At 38.1% G+C, this 18,329-nt stretch overlaps 1 protein-coding gene across 4 annotated transcripts in view; it reads left to right on the top strand.

Moving 5' to 3' along the window:
* Positions 1-590: 590 nt before the first annotated feature.
* The window catches only part of LOC127648462 (V-type proton ATPase 116 kDa subunit a 1-like), a 52,618-nt gene continuing 34,879 nt past the window's right edge, over positions 591-18,329 (top strand). For all 4 annotated transcript variants that reach the window (XM_052133146.1, XM_052133145.1, XM_052133144.1 and 1 more), the window contains exons 1-2: positions 591-694; positions 12,873-13,029. In XM_052133146.1, coding sequence (XP_051989106.1) covers positions 12,913-13,029 — 117 coding nt within the window. In that variant the 5' untranslated portion in view covers positions 591-694; positions 12,873-12,912. The remainder of the gene's footprint in view (positions 695-12,872; positions 13,030-18,329) is intronic.

Raw genomic sequence — 18,329 nt, 5'->3', positions numbered from 1 at the left:
TATAATTTTTATATATATATATATATATATTTACAGAACACAATAAAAAATTTACACATTTTGAAAACGGTGAAAAGGTGTGCTAATAAGCTCAAATTTTCTGCAATGGCTCCAAATAATCATTGTAGATTTAACTGCTGCACAAACACAAGTCACCAAAGGCACAAATATGGCTCAAAAGCCCATTCAAATGCAGATATAGAAGTGAAGGAAGTGGTCATGTACCATGGCAACCACAAACATGCATGAAGCAAACCACTCATACCATGAAAGAATGAGGAAATTTGGCATTTCACAAGACAGAAAATAGATAGGCTATTTATGTGGCTTGGTGAAATCAACAGAGTAACCTTTCTGTACACTACTCTTTGTTTACATTTATTTAGAAAATGTGTTTTATTTATTTATTTTTTACTTTATATTAGCCTACCTTAAATTAAATAAAGTGTTGTTATTATTATAGCAACACATTGCATAATAATAAAATAAAGTAGGCTATTAGTCGATGTAATAGCAAACCATAGAATTAACTTATTAATAGATGAAGGGACACGCCCTTAGAACCACCCAACACAGGTAGCATCGATCATGTGACCATGCCGTCATGCTCGCGCTGCCTAGTTCAGGTCAGCTGATGCGCGCGACGCAGAGGATCCAGAGGCGAAAGGAGTGCAATTTCATCCGTTTAAACCCTGTAAGTTACAATGCGCTTACAAAACTCGTTGCTATAACTTTATTTTCTCAGATTAATCAGTTTGAAACGTCTGAGCTGTTGTCTTTTCGACAGAAAAGTTTTCTCTCAGGGTTTTGGATGTGTTATTGAGTGGTTAATGTCTGTGACGTAATAACCTGTCGAATATCATTAGCATTAGCGCTTTAACTGATCATAAACTGCGTTAACTACGCCTATACCTTTCTTTCCTCTTTAAGCTGTGAATTTTAATTTATAACAGCACCCGCCGTCTAGAATAGAATATTAAAGACACTTTGCTTTGCTACTTGTTGACAAATAAACAAGGGTTGACAGCTATAATAACGTCCTCTCGTTAATAAGTTAATAAGCCAGTGACCGTGTTTACATAGTCCAATGATAACATGCGTGTTCTCAAACGGCGTAAGTCATTTATGCAATGCTATTTAGTGTAGAACAAGTCGAAAGATCACACTTCAGAAACTTGAATCGCTCACCGGTAAGCTAAGCAGCTAATACTCTGCGAATATAATCTCTGTTGTATTGAATATAACTGTGTTGTGTTGTTTGTCTCACAGCTGCTCTACGATTCCACTCGGTCCGTGTGGCAGTAAATACTGTTCTGTTTTATACTGCTATATTGTTCTGACTGCTTTAGTTCTCAGTCTGTTGGGCACTATTACGTTGCTCAGAGTTCATTTTAGATAATGGTGCATGTTATAGGACATGTTTTATGAAAGACCCTGCATTGGTCCACTGCACTGATACCTGATGATGCTGTTGAGATGGCTCATGGCTGTATGTAGTTGTAAGGAAGAATGGAAAAAATGAGCAGGACACACAGAGACCAATGAAAGAGTATCTGCATCTTGATAGTTCCAGCTCTAGGATGCTGCATTATTAAGCATGTGTGGAATTACCAGTGAAACAAAGACTACTTGTGTCCTGTACAGACCATTTGAAAAGAAGAAAGTGTCATTTTTATATTCAATGTTTTCCCTTTTTACGTGGCTTAAATCTTAATTTTTGATCTAATTTGTGTCTTATTGTGCCAATATCTCAAAGTGCTTCTGCATTGGTGATGCTTGATACAGAGAGTCACATGGTGCAGCTTAATCCATAATCCGCTCTTTGCACTGAGCCCATTGTACAATATTTTTTAATGAACCGTAGACTTCTTTCAAACAAAGAGAACAACTGCTTTGAAGAAGGGGCTTTTACAATGCTTGATTTACAATTTACTTTTTTTCAGTGGAACAACCACTGGCTCGTAGAAATAACAATTCCTTGAACTTTGCAGAGAAGATCAGGTATTTGTCTGTGGAGAGCACATTGTGTGTGGGTGTAGTGGTATGTCCATGTCATTCTGTGTGTTCACTGAATGCTCCTGTGTATTTTCTTCATTCTTTTGAGATACTAAGCTCTTATTCCCACAGCTGTTTAGAGAATCACATGCTAAGAGAATGGTGAAACAGCACAGAGGCATACAATTCCATGCATGCCCTATGGACACAAGATAGTGGAATTTTTCCATTGGCTTTTTAACGGATTGCCTTATTATTTCTGGGGAGTCATTATTTCAAGATTACTTTTATATAGTGTTGATGGAAATGCATGATGCTTAGATAAAGGATGAGTTGTGGTTTTTTGAGGTGAGACAGAACCTTTGAGCGTTTGTAGTCATAGCTAGATCTATTTGTAGTTTGTAGTTGTAGATGCTGATTTGATTTCCATAGGCCATCTTCTTTTTAGGGCCCAAGCACTGAAATGCAGAGGCCCTATTGCTCTTCTAAGGATTATTATTATTATTTCAAGGTTTTCTGTACTTTTGGAGTACTTGCGTTACATGCCCTATTTACGTTACATTTTTTTTTTTTATATAGAATTACAGAAGCGGTTGTACAATGATTTTCTATTCAAATTGGCGAGAATGAAAAGGCGAGTACTGAAAATTAGAGTACTACCTTAATTTGTAAATACTTGACAATTTTAATAATATACAGGGCTAAATTGCTGCATTTTGCAACGATATTTCATTAGAGTGCGAGAGGTGTTTATACATAATGTGCTCGCCATTGCACTATTCTATGAAACAACAGGGGGCAGTCAAGGGAAAATACATTATGAATCAACAGAAAGAGCAGTGAGAGTAGTTTGCCAGAAAAACAACAACAACAACAATGACTGTGTCTCGTTTGGAAAGATGCGTCCTCCGGAGTTCGCATTTGTTTGCTGCATATGTCATCGAAGCTGCCTCGTTTCAGAAAAGCGAGTAGAACACTTCAAATGCAGCCTTCGAATGAGACCTTCTTTCATGGGAATTCGGAGGATGCATGAGGTGTATCCTTCATGGGAACTCACAATCCACAATTCATTGCTTCAACGGAAATGTCCAAAACAGTTATGGCAATTTGCCCTTAAATATGATGTTCAAACGCAAGTAATGTTAATTCTCAAGTTGAATTACCTAAGTAGATGGGCGCAGAGTATATAATATGTATAATTATATTAATATATAATTAAAGTATTGGACTAAAAGTACACATGTAAAATCTATTTTCTTTTCTCTTTACATCATTATAACTCCCCTAAAACGTACCTCATACATTCCCTTCTAAGTGGACTTTGTTTTCTTCTCACTCAGTGTTCGCGCTGGTTAAAAGTGGAGTGCTGTAATGGCAACCAATGTTTCCGTTTGTCCTACGAAGGCCGTCTCGTTTAAATGAGACTTGTTTAAAGGAGAACACTCAGTATACTGCATGCTTCAAATGACGCGTCCTACCTAGCATGCTGCCTTCCAAACGTGACACAGCCAGAGTGAGTCCTGCTTGTATTTGCTTGATTTGGATGGCGTATCATTTTCTGCCTTCCAGTGCACCTAGGAAGCTCGTAACTCCAAGTCGGCATTCGTTACCACGACATGTCACGCATTCATGTGGGAAACAACATACAGAAGAAGCCAAACTTAAACAATTATGCAATGAACAATGGCAAAAGCTTTTTTTCTATTGTACCAGTGAATAATTATTAGTGAATAAACCTGCATCACCACATAAACGACATATGATTTATGAATGCATGGTATCTAACATATCATTTAATTTACTTAAAACAAACCACAAAAGGCGAGCCATTAGTTGATTGTTATTTATAACAAATTCATATTATTGAAATAAATTTAAAAAGTTGAAATAATTTTGCAAAATTATTGCTTTTCATTGTCATTCATGGTATCATACAGAATTCTGAGTTTTCCACTCGTTAATACGACTTCGCAGGGTCATTCGTGTGCTCGTAATTACAATGTTCAGAAAACAGCATTCACACCACCCAATGAACCAAACTTTCATCATTCCAACTCTGGTGCACACCAAAAGTGCTAGTGTTAAAGCACTCTTAATGACCTTAAGCATATAGAAATGGTGTTATATATAGCATAAAATACTTATTGTATATTACTTGATCTTATACTCCTTTAAAATTATACAAGCGTATAGATACAGTATATAACAGAAAATGCTTATTGTGTATTTCTTTATCTTATGCTCCTATAAGCATACAGATGTAGTACAAGCTAAAGCAAATTCACAAATTATACAAAACAATTTAAAACTAAAATGTAAAACAAATTGTGAAACATTTGTGTTAATACACTCTAATGTAAATTGACCCATTAACCTGAATGGGGCAATTTATGCAAAAAATATTAATAACTATTTAAATAAAAAAAGTGTGCTCTGTTCATGTCCTCAATAAGCCAATTGAGAAAATTTTCATTAACCTGTGTTTTTTAAGTTTTTTATAATAAAAGTTTCAAACTTCAGTCGAGTAGTTTTTACTCTGAGTCTGAACACAACAAAAGAATTCTGACAAATTATTGTATTTATGCCTTAAAATACTTAAAAATCCTTATAGGTTATTTCTGATATAAGTTTTCTAACAAAGGTTTCCACAAACTTGACTAAATAATTTGAATATAAAGAACATTGCTACAGTCATAAAAAATGGTGCAGTAGTAGACTGAATTTTGATGCGATTCATAAAGTAACTTTGCCATGTGTATGTCAGTCTGTCCATACGCAGCTTCAGAAATAGATGTTCCATCTGACTGTTGTAACTTCTGCTTTTATTATCATTTAGAATAATTTTTGTGTATGAATATAAGGGCTGAGTATTGATATATACAGATACAATTTGATTCCAATTCACAAGATTTTAATTCAATATCGATTCATGTGTTTGTTATAATGTCCCTTTTGCTTACATATAAAAGCTAATGCTGTTAATTGTACAGGGGACCTTTCTGTAACGTACAGGTGCTGGACAGAGTGATACAGGAGCAGAGGTAACAGTTCCACAAATATTGATTTATAAAATCAGTAATGCGTCACCACACAGAGTAGAGAGTTGTGTGTTCGTCAGTGGAGTTTGTGCTTGTGGAAGTCAGGAGGAGCTTGGAAGAATCCTCCATAGAAGTTTGGTGATGAGAGAGATGTCCAGTGGACTTGGCTAGCTAGAGTTGGGGTACTCTAGTTTGGACTCTGACTCGAGTCTGAGTCATGAGTCCAATTTGAATCGACTTGGAGTTGTCACGAACTCTGATGCGTTTTTACTTGGACTCTCAAGCCGTTGGGACTCAAGAGACCAGCCGAGTCCATGATATTTGTGATGCAATGAAAAAAATAAATAACAAAACAAATCTGACTGCATGCAGATATATTAGCCCTAGGGCTGGGATAAACGATTATTTTTTAAACGATTAATCTAGCGATTATTTTTTCGATGCATCGATTAATCTAATGATTCATTTTTTCAGTCCGATTCGATTTCGATTAATCGACTTGTGACAACACCGGTAATACCTGTTTCATCGGGGGTAGGGGTGTATAAAATGTAAAAAAAAAAAAAAAACATTTGCCGGGAGTTTGATTGACTGGCGATCTAATCAATCATAATATGCCATTTTTGTCCGACAAAGTAGTCAGGAGAGAGAAGATTAACGTCGGTGGATTTGAATTTGAATAATGGATTGTATAGGCTACTGTCTGACGTCTTTCCGCGGTTAAAACAACAGTCCTTCTGATGTAGGCTACATTCATGTTTAGCCTATTTGATGCTATAAATTAACCAAGGAAAAGATGATCGGTTCACGAGCAGCTTTAACTGAGGCAATCTGTCACGACACATTAAAGAGCCACAAAATAGTAGGCCTATTTATGGTTTAATTTTCTTTGAATGACCAAATTTGAAAAGTTGAGACTTTATTAAATGTTACCTGCTTGGTCCTGTCTGTCAGCGCGTTGTCAGTGTCCTCTATGTATTTTTCACGACATTCATAGCTATAAGCGCATTATTAATAGCTATAAGCGAAAACTTTAGGTGTCGACAACGTATTATAGCTTACTCCAACATCGAGTGCAAAGTGGGGAGTTGAAAAAAAACTTACGCTGCTCTGTCATCTCGCGGCTGCTCCCGGTGGCGCTAGAATGGAAGGCCATCTCCATTTTGCAAAGATGACATATCACGGAATTTTTTCCTTTTAAATTAAATAATTCCCATACTTTAGAGGAACGAGTGCATGCCGCCTTGCACTTCTGATAGTCTGAGGAGCCACTCGTGTTGGCGCCGGCGCCGCCATCTTTGTTTTGGGTCTGACAATTCGACGCCATATTTTGCGTCAACGTATTTTTTGCGTCGACGTCATCCCAGCCCTAGTGCTGGTGCATTGCCATGGTGCTAGAATGGAAAGCCATCTCCATTTTGCAAAGACGACATATCACATAATTTTTTCCTTTTAAATTAAAGAATTCCCACACTTTAGATGAACGAGTGCGTGCCGCCTTGCACTTCTGGTAGTCTGAGGAGCCACTCGTTTTGCTTCTACTCTCCGGCTCCGCCATCTTTGTTTTGGTCTGACGAATCGACGCGCATATTTTGCGTCGACGTATTTTTTGCGTCAACGTCATCGATTACGTCGACGCGTCGTCCCAGCCCTAATTAGCCCTTGAAGTCATAGACATAGCCAGAGTTGTTTCACTGTGTTTAAGCAAACACACACACGCACATTCACAGGCACACTCATCAGTCAACAAACGCTTGAGTGTTACTATAGAGAATACTGTATAACATCGACCACCGAGTTGGCTGGCACGACGAAAACATAAATACGGTTATGTGTCCAATGTAATAGAAACTAAATAAGGCAGTTTTTAAATTTTTTAAATTTCACATAACACAGGACCTCACAACTGGTAAAATTGCATGTGGTGCTTGTGCAGCCAAGACGGTGATCACATTGCTGTTTCATTGTAGATAAAATCTTAAAATTTCAAAAACTTCATTGAGGCAATACATATACATAAATACATAAAAATGGTATTAATATCGGAAATTAAGTCTTGTTTGGCATACTGTATCTACACATGTAGGCTTCTGAAGTCTCTTGTGGTCCAGGCAGTGTTGTCAGCTTGAAATGGTCCATAATAGCTTGATTAATTAATTGTAACTTTTTAAATAGTCGGGGGGAATATATACAGTGTGTACGGAAAGTATTCAGACCCCCTTAAATTTTTCACTCTTTGTTATATTGCAGCCATTTGCTAAAATCATTTAAGTTCATTTTTTTTCCTCATTATTGTACACACAGCACCCCATATTGACAGAAAAACACAGAATTGTTGACATTTTTGCACATTTATTAAAAAGAAAAACTGAAATATCACATGGTCCTAAGTATTCAGACCCTTTGCTGTGACACTCATATATTTAACTCAGGGGCTGTCCATTTCTTCTGATCATCCTTGAGATGGTTCTACACCTTCAATTGAGTCCAGCTGTGTTTGATTATACTGACTGGACTTGATTAGGAAAGCCACACACCTGTCTATATAAGACATTACAGCTCACAGTGCATGTCAGAGCAGATGAGAATCATGAGGTCAAAGGAACTGCCTGAAGAGATCAGAGACAGAGTTGTGGCAAGGCATAGATCTGGCCAAGGTTACAAAAAAAATGTCTGCTGCCCTTAAGGTTCATAAGAGCACAGTGGCCTCCATAATCCTTAAATGGAAGACGTTTGGGACGACCAGAACCCTTCCTAGAGCTGGCCGGTCCGCCCAAACTGAGCTATCGGGGAGAAGAGCCTTGGTGAGAGAGGTAAAGAAGAACCCAAAGATCACTGTGGCTGAGCTCCAGAGATGCAGTCGGGAGATGGGAGAAAGTTGTAGTAAGTCAACCATCACTGCAGCCATCCACCAGTCGGGGCTTTATGGCAGAGTGGCCCGACGGAAGCCTCTCCTCAGTGCAAGACACATGAAAGCCCGCATGGACTTTGCTAAAAAACACCTGAAGGACTCCAAGATGGTGATAAATAAGATTCTCTGGTCTGATGAGACCAAGATAGAACTTTTGGCCTTAATTCTAAGCGGTATGTGTGGAGAAAACCAGGCACTGCTCATCACCTGTCCAATACAGTCTCAACAGTGAAGCATGGTGGTGGCAGCATCATGCTGTGGTGGTGTTTTTCAGCTGCAGGGACAGGACGACTGGTTGCAATCGAGGGAAAGATGAATGCGGCCAAGTACAGGGATATCCTGGACGAAAACCTTCTCCAGAGTGCTCTGGACCTCAGACTGGGCCGAAGGTTCACCTTCCAACAAGACAATGACCCCAAGCACACCGCTAAAATAACGAAGGAGTGGCTTCACAGCAACTCCGTGACTGTTCTTGAATGGCCCAGCCAGAGCCCTGACTTAAACCCAATTGAGCATCTCTGGAGAGACCTGAAAATGGCTGTCCACTAACGTTTACCATCCAACCTGACAGAACTGAAGAGGATCTGCAAGGAGGAATGGCAGAGGATACCCAAATCCAGATGTGGAAAACTTGTTGCATCTTTCCCAAAAAGACTAATGGCTGTCAAAAGGGTGCTTCTACTAAATACTGAACAAAGGGTCTGAATACTTAGGACCATGTGATAGTTCAGTTGTTCTTTTTTAATAAATGTGCAAAAATGTCAACAATTCTGTGTTTTTCTGTCAATATGGGGTGCTGTGTGTACAATAATGAGGAAAAAAAATGAACTTAAAGGTGGGGTATGTGATTTTCTTTTTTGACCATTTTTTCAAAATAACTTGAAATCCTATTCCTAACCCACTTACTGGCTGTAAATTAGAAGCACTGAAATGAAAATTAAGCAATTTAATCATCTGTGGAACGGGCAGGACTCGAAAAACTCCAGCCGATCATTTTCAAGACCATCTAGAATCATTGAACAGAAAATGTGTCAATCAAACGGTCGTACCATGCCCCCCCTCCCCCCACCACCCTGGCGCACGTGTCCGTTAGTCATCAGCTGCTTTCAGATGGAGCGGCATTTACTACACAGAGCTGTAGTTCATCACTGACAAGCTGGGCAATTTACCCTTCATTATCACGGCCCAGCTTGTTAGTGAACTACGGCTCTGTGTAGTATCGCCGCTCCATCTGAAAGCAGCTGATGGCGATTTACTAATCAATGAATGCACTTTATGTTATGTGCTTTACTGACGAGATCGCATAACAATCTCATCTGATAACGTTATATCGGTCAGCCCTATATTTAGCCATAAACTTCGGTGACAACCAGGACGTCCAATATATTTTATATGTTTTATATATATTTATACAATATATATTTACATTTCAAAAACATCAATTTTCTAACAATACTAATGATTTATGTGACTGTTGAATGTTAATAATATCTGGTGCAACTTACCGCTGAATGTTGTGCCATGTTGACGGTCTTAGCAGGTAAATGGTGACGTCATGCAGAAACTCCAACCTATGCTAGCCTGGCTCGCTCTCGCGCATCGTGCGAGAGTTTTCGCTCGTGCATGATTGCGCGTCCATGTTTTTCGAATGGGTGGAGTCAGGGCCAGCGTTGGAGGAGAGAAGGTAGGTCCTTATGAGTTGTGTATTTTCAAAATCTGCCGGCCGTTTTGCAAATCACATACCCCACCTTTAAATGATTTTAGCAAATGGCTGCAATATAACAAAGAGTGAAAAATTTAAGGGGGTCTGAATACTTTCCGTACCCACTGTATATATATATATATATATTTATAAGTTAGGGTTGTACAAATGTACACAGACATGGCCCTAATATTATCAGTGGGCTTTCCCTTTTTTTTTTTTTTATGTAGCATTTGCTGTCAAATTGTGAGACATAACGTCTCAGTGAGTGCTAATTACAACTGTGTTGACTCATTTGAATGTACTGTATTTTCCCAAATCAGTCAGCAGAGAAACAAGATTCAGAAAGAAATCTCAGTATAGACTATTTCATTAGGGATCATTTTATATAAAACAAAGTTAAATTTAATAGAAATAAAAACTAAATTCGACTCATAATAATCTTGGTTGTAGTGACTAATGCAGCTTTCACTTTCTTTAGTCTATGTTTGAGTGGAGGGAAAAAGCAACAAATAATTGAAATGTCAACAGAACGCAACAAGAATTGTGTTGAAGGACAGTTTTGTCTTCATACACCTAAAGCATATCCTTTAATTCTGAAACCACTTTGAAGTCTGTTCAGCAGGATACTAATCATAAAGTGTTATATGAAATGCAACAGAGGTGTTTTTGTTACATTTTTTGTTTTTCTTAGTTGTGAAGTTTAAATAAGCTTAAAATGTTGATGTTGAGTTTACGGTTACAATTTGAATTCAAATTCATGCACAGATTCAGTTGGACTCGTCTCGGCCTGTTATGGACTCTGTCTTCAGTCTGACTCGTTCCCTTTTGGACTCTGACTCAACTCTGACTCGATTGATTAAAGACTCTGACTCGACTAAGGTGGACTTGAATCCAAGACTACCATTCTCATCATGCGAGTGGAGGGTAGAATGGGATCCGGTGAGACTGTGGAGGTCTCGACTTCAAAACATTGAGAAAGAGAGTCGGGCTTGATTTTTTTTTTTAGAGCCCAGGCCAAATTAATGCCCAGCGGGCCTGCCTAGAGTTTGTCACTATATACTCTAGGTTCTTATGATCTGTCCAGACCATGAAAGGTACCCCCGAAACATCTAACCAGTGACGCCACTCACCCATGGGCAACCGGACAGCGAATAATTTTCAGTTGCCGACATCATAATTCCGTTCAGCTGGGTTAAGCGATGCGGAATAAAAAGCACACTGATCTTTCCGTCTAGGAATGGACTGGAACAGGACTGTATTGACACCAACCTCGGACGCATCCACCTTCACCTTGAACTGATTTGCGGGATCGGGAGTAATTATAATAGGTGCGGTAGAATACCGCTTCTTTACTTTTTAAAAAAACATCCTCACCAACAAACCAGGACCAAAAAAGGACCAACAAAAATCAGTGTGTGTGTGGAAGTGAAATCCGGCAAAGGTGCAATGAACTGACTGTAATTCCTGAAACCTCTGCATGGCCTTGCGAGTGTCTGGGGTACGCCAATCGGAAACAACCTTTACCTTAGTCTGGTAGGATACGGAATGCAGGCTTCAAAAAGTCCAGAATACACAGGACGTTGTGGGGGCTGGTGAGGAAACCTCCAGTGGAGATTTTGGAGACTGAGATGGGTGGAGCTGTTTCACTTAGTAGGTGAGATCGGTGAGACACGAGGCCATCGCCTCAAAAGCCTGGTTAGCGGTAGCGATCTGGTCTTGCTGACCTCCCAGAAGGGGTGAGGCGAAGAGGGGAATACTCAGCTGGGTCCATGTTGTGGCCTCATTATTCTGTAATCTACAACAGCAGAAGTGTAGATCCCCGGCATGTGGGCATAGAGCGGAATTCCTTTGTGGATTGCCAGGCTGAACTCAGCAAAAACTGGAAGGCAAACCATAACCCGAACATCATGGGCAAACCAACAGAGTGACAAGACAGGACCAGCTAGACAAGGAGAGAGAGGTTATAACTCAATTTAGCGTAATAATCTGGCAAAGAAACCGAGAAACATGAGGGAATATGTAGGGAGTGCAATCAGACTGAAACAGGTGTTGCTTGACAAGCATGCCTGCGAAACACAAGGGAGAGAAAATGACAAAACAAACCTGTGGGCTTTTCAGAACCATCGTAATCGATATGAATCGATATCTGAATCACAATTAATCTGTATAACCACCCCTAATAAATATGTTAACGCGTCACGTCTGGTTAGGAACCCAGCCACCCTCACCCTCCTACTTCAAAGTTCTGGCCATCATTCACTTTTATTGTTTGGACCTACAGGTATTTAAAAAAAAAAATCTTCATTTGTGGCATGAGAGTGAGTGAGTAAATGATGGAAAATTTTTCATTTTTGGGTAAACCATTCCTTTAATGGGCCTAAAAATTGGCTTGTTTTCAGTATGCAAAATATAATTTCTTATTTGTTTCTTTTGAAGTAAAATAATTCCTGGACATTTTGTTGACATGTTTGCTTTATTTGTTTGTTACTTCCATTAGCTATAGAAATGTAAAGGAAATGAATTGATGTAAAAGAACTGTATCATCTACAATTGTTCAATAGGATCTAATTGAAGTGTACCTCTTGTATTACAGCCTCTGGGGTTGTAAAGTGAAGGATGATTGATGGTGTCTGAAAGAATTCTGAATAAAAATCTTATGTGCTTGCTCTGCATGTTGATTTGAATACTCTAGGCCATATTTAGTACAATAACTGCTGTACTTCTAGCTATGGTGTAATGTACTGTAGCATGATTTTCTGCTGGTTTGTAAATGTAGTAATGATTTAAGGACAATTTTATTCTCTTAATTTAATCTATTTGTATTACCTATTGTTTAGTAAATGTATCAGTTGATTGCAGTGAAATGGGCCTGTCAACTGAGGTTAAACATGCTGATGCATGGCTGAGAACTCCCTCTTGTGCTCTCGTAAGCATTCTCAATGCCTCCCTTCCTTCCTTTTGGTTAAAGAAAAAAGACCCTAACATAGCGAGTGTAGCTTAACCACAGTGTCTGCTTTCAAACAGAAAAAAACACCGTACTGTCAACGGCACTTTTTCTGTTTTGGGTTATGCTGAAATTTTTCATTACATCTTAATTTCTTCTTGTGCTTATGGTGAAAGTCCTAACAAATTTCTTTCAATTTGTTTTCCTTTGTCTCCATGAAACAATCAGTTCCCTTTTGTGTCTATATATAAAAATATAATAGGAACTCTCTTCCTACAGACTTTCTCCCCATAGGGCATTGGTTAGAGAGCAGTGCATTATGGGGGAGCTGTTCCGTAGTGAGGAGATGACACTGGCCCAGCTGTTCCTCCAGTCTGAGTCGGCCTACTGCTGTGTCAGTGAGCTGGGAGAGATCGGCATGGTGCAGTTCAGAGATGTGAGTACATACTGATCTACCCCAGTGTTGATGATTGTGTCCTAGTAAAGAAGTGTCATGTAAAACAGTCATATGAAAAAGTCAAGTCTGTTATACACTAGTGTTGTGCGATCTTCTCCATTGACAGATCGTCCTATCGTCAGCCTGTGAGATCGCCAATACACTATATTATCACGCGCCCGGGGGGTGGGGGGGGGGCAATAGTTTACTTATTTGCTAATTTATCGTTGTCCAACATTTTGCGAACAAAGATAAAGAAAATGTCCCGTCACCTATTTGGCAATATTTTGGTTTTCAATCAGACACAAAAGGCGAGCCCGTGGATATCACACAGGCAATTTGCAAACTCTGCAAAGATCGAAGTCAGCCATCTATCATCTGAGCTTTTGCAAAAAGCACTAAGTACAAACGAAACCATGAAATGTGGGCCCAGTGCACAGCTGCTGTCTCCAAGTATATCGCAAAGGAGATGGTCTCCTATCATACAGTTGAGTTTTAGAGATCTACTTCAAACCTTTGACAAACAGTACGAGCTGCCGGTGCAAGTACTTCAACACCGCTACCCACGATCTGTACAATAAAACGAGGGAACTAAAGATTTGAATGCGGCTGACTTTGTTGCTTTGACCACTGACATGTTGTCAAACATAAACATGACCCCCTACATGTCTGTGACAGTCCATTATATTTTGGAGGATTGGAAACTGGAGGCAAAATGTCTCGAAACGACATTGATCCCGGAGAACAACACTGCACAGGTATGAATGGTTATATCATTTTTAATACTATAATAATAAGAGCAACTTGTTATTGCAGTGTTATTAGTATTATTATTATTATTATTATTAGTATCTTTACAATTTTATGTTAATGTGCTTTGAAAAGAAAACAAAATGCTGACGAATGACGATGCCATTTTCATCGATGTGAAAATATGGCAGGGCAAATTAATTGTAATATTAATTTGATGATGATGATAATAATAATAGCCTAATAATAATAATACATTAATGGAAAAACGAGCCAAATATCGTCTTGATTTCATCAAAGGCTTCAACTATTTGCGTTATATCTCTGACTGTAGTCAATCCCTGATATCATCGTCTATCGCCACAACCCTATTATACACTTACTGTATACAGAGACAATAGATGTTGGTTCACCAAGTCTGCAGTCCAACTGCAGTGTCAAAAAAAGGTTTCTTCGGCAGCCAATGAAATGCCCTGACCAATAAAATATGAGCTTTGGATCACGTGTCAAAAGCTGTTGCAGTTACCAAAACCAATGCAACATGTGGCGCTAAAGCATAGAAAGCTGTTTTGACCACTGACATAATACGCTGAAGGAACACGAGGAAGAAATCCTGATCCAGTAGTGAGTATGTATATTTAACTCGCATCATCTAATGTTGCTGCATCACTTCCTTACATCCCCTTTAAAACTTATCTGGTCTTATGTGGATTGTCTTCATAATTTATTCCATATTACTGCATTTTTTGCCTTTGCATTAAATCTTCTGTGAGTTCTTTTATATTTACACTGCCTGGCCGAAAAAAACAAGTCGCTGTTTTGATATAAATAGGCAGATACTTAAGAGCCTATGATTGCATCATTATTCCCAGTATTAATATGTTTCAGCTGGCATCAATTCTTTTAACTAACTGATGTAGTGTGTAGCTTCTAATTTCTTTGTCGTGGAAAAGATGTTACTGTGTTTCATAAGGGGCAAATTATTGGCCTGCATCAAGCAACGAAAACAACTAAGGAGATTGCTGAAATCACTGAAATTGGGTTAAGAACTGTCCAACGCATAATTAAAACCTGGAAGGATAGTGGTGATCCATCAGCTTTGCGGAAGAACTGTGTTCAGAAAAAAATCTTGCAGGATCGTGATCGGAGATCACTAAAACGCTTGAAGTCACATCGTAAAAGAATTGCAATGGAAAAATGTAATGTGGTCTGATGAGTCCAGATTTACCCAATTCCAAAGCGATGGGCGCATCAGTGTAAGAAAGGAAGCGCATAAAGCGATGCACCCGTCATGCATGGTGCCCACTGTACAAGCCTCTGGAGGCAATGTAATGATCTGGGATTGCTTCAATTGGTCAGGTCTAAGCTCAGCAGCATTATGCAGCAATACAATGAAGTCAGCTGACTACCTGAATGTACTGAATGACCAGTTTATCCAATCAATGGATTTTTTCATCCCTGATGGCATGGGCATATTCCAGGACGACAATGCCAAGATTCATCGGGCTCAAATTGTGAAAGAGTGATTCAAGGAGCATGAGGAATCATTTTTTCATGTGAATTGGCCACCACAGAGTCCTTACCTTAATCCAACTGAAAGTCTTTGGAATGTGTTGGAGAAAACTTTATGGAGTGGTTCGTCTCTCCTGACATCAATACAAGATCTCGGCCAAAAAAAATGGAAATTTGGATGGAAATAAATGTTGTGACCTTGCATAAGGTTGTCAAAACAATGCCACAATGAATGCACACCGAAATCAAAGCTAAAGCCTGTCCAACAAAATATTGTACTTTTTTTGGCCAGGTTGTGTAGAATATAATTTATAATGTGGCATCTTTGCCTTTTGTATCTCCTTTTTTTAGAAACAACTTTACGAACCTTAAGTGTTTTACTTCACCAAATATTAATACTATTGCTGTGACTTGCAGTGCACTGCAGATATGTCTTTGTATTCAAAATGCCTCTGTATACCAAAATTGTGGTGGTGTTTCCACAATTTTTATAGCTGTGCTATTTTTAATATTCATTAACAGCTGTTGTTGGCAGTTTAAAAGTAGCTAATAATGGGTCAGACTGAAAATGGGTTTTAATGGGTGAGAACTGTGTTTTATTGCTTGCATTATATAGACTCTTGGAGTGTTTAGATTTCGACTTGTTTAATTTTTTAACATGCATGGTTTTGAGCAAATGTATAACACAAGTAGTAGTATAACAATGTATAAGTAGTATATAATTTGTAACTCATGGCAATAAGATACAATCAGCATTGTTCCATTTGACATCACTTGTTTTAACCATCATTATGTGTGTGCATTACACTGTGATTTTAAATAAATGTACTTAACACAAGTATAAACAGTATGCATGGCAGTCACTATTGTTCCATTTGATAACATGTTTTAACCGTTAATCTTCTATTTTTTTATTTTATTTTTTTCAAAACACCTGTCAGACTGTCTATACATGCATGATAATTCTGGCAGTAAACTTGTCCAGCAGGACAACTGAAAAAGTTTGTTCTCGTTGCGCTACACATTGTGTTGTTGATATGCTCATCAAAACGTTTTCGATATAGCTGATGGAAATGCAAATTATTGACATAATATTTTTCTGTTTAACTTTAGTGCATAAACTCCAAATGTCTTCAAATGTCGCGAAAAACTGGTTTGCAAACACTTTTTGTCGAGAAAATTGCCATTAAAGCAGAAATCGCATGACAGAGTTTACCCCAATGGTTTGCCTGTTTTAATCATGACAAGGCATACATCCTTGAAAGCCAGTTTATTGTACGTGAAGCATTATTTGTTCATTTGTTATTTGCACTGATATGAATATGACATAACTGCATACCTGTACAGATCTGAAGCTGCAAACACCTCTGCATCATAATACTTCCAGGAGTGCCAACACAAATATCTCGTATCATGCACCTGTCAGTGACAAGTGCACAGAGAACAAACGAATGGCCACTTTTTGCGATTAATGTAATCGTGGGAGCCATCTGTTTATTTATTAAAGTTTCTTTTCTACACTATTCAAAATAATAGACAGCAGTCATGTAATTAGCCCACAATGCTAAAACATATATAATTTCTGTGCAAGTTGTTTTAAATAAAAATAAAAAAAATCCCAGCAAAATTCCCTGTATTAAATTAAAACAAGTACCAAACGAATAAAGCATTAAATTAAAAAAATAAATGGCCAAACAAAAAAATTATGTTGTTAGGCCAATATACTTGCCTTTACACAAACATAAATTAGCCGTACCCTGTTCTGTAGATGAAAAAATTCATCTGAATTACATTCTCAGAATGTTCTGCACTTTATTTTCCAAGACTGTAAACTATCAGAACTATTTGTCCAATGCTGAGTTCACTTTCAGAAAACCAGCTTTTGAACATTTTAGAACTTTTACATATTTCAAAACTAACCCTCTTTACCTCGGATCGTATTTGCTGAGCTTCTTCGGAAAATGTACATTGCATTATTATGCTAAAATAAATTTTAGATGACAATCAAGTTCAGTTGGTCATTAAAAGTTGCTGAAAATATGCGGGACATAATACAGTTGTGATGGCGATGTTTTAGATTAGATTATTGTTCAAAATAGCTTATTGAAAATCGGGAATGTATCATGTGTAAACCCTGAAACCCTCGTCACAGCTTTGCTTTTGTTTATTCAGCGTCTCGTGCAGGAGCACAGTTTTTTTTTTAGATGCCATGTCAAGTTAAAAAGAACTTTAAAATGTGTCTCAGGCACCTGGTTTCAGTTAAACTGTATTTTGTTGTGCTTCATCTAGCCTTTTTTAGCGCAAGAATGCAATTGATATGAAGTCATTGCCAGTGCTTGGCACACATCCAAAATGTTATGTTAAATTGCTTTGGATAAGTGTCTGCTAAATGAATAAATGTAAATGAATGTGCATGTTTTTCTTAAAATTTAGAAATATTTTTTTTTTTACATTAAATAGACAGCCCTATCGCCATCTAACATACAGGGCTAAAATTGCTTGTTGATTAGCACCATTTATTGAAGAGCCATTAATGTGCTAACGGTGTTTATTCACCTAGCTTTTAATGTGAAAGGGACATTTGCAGGCGATTCACCTCCCATAATTGCGCCGCCTTTGGTGTGCAAAGGCCAATCCTTAGTTATATTTGTAAGTGTGTTTTTGTTAAGGGTTTCTTGCAACCAGCTGCAGGACTACATACAGTGGACAATATTAATTTGTTGAGAATTGAGAATATTTAAGCATTTAGTTTTATATTTTGAGCATTGCTCTTCAGTAGGAACGGGATTTTACTGCTGAGGAAGCATACTTTAATCTAAAAAATGCAAATGTATTCATCTCTAAACTATCCATCTGAAAAGTTGTAATAATAATTTTTGTACACCACATTCTGGGGAATTTTGCTCACTTATAGTGGTATTTTAAGTGAGCCCTCATTGTTTATGACCCTTGTGCTCATTTCTTGAATCCACATCTAGTTAGTCAATGCCACCAACAATACATTTCTGATTTGTTTTTTGTAATGTCTTTATTTAATG

Source organism: Xyrauchen texanus, chromosome 8, assembly GCF_025860055.1.
Source record: "Xyrauchen texanus isolate HMW12.3.18 chromosome 8, RBS_HiC_50CHRs, whole genome shotgun sequence".
In the NCBI taxonomy this organism is placed as follows: domain Eukaryota; kingdom Metazoa; phylum Chordata; class Actinopteri; order Cypriniformes; family Catostomidae; genus Xyrauchen; species Xyrauchen texanus.
The sequence above is the reverse complement of the archived record's forward strand: the minus strand, read 5'-3'. Positions and strand labels throughout refer to the sequence as shown.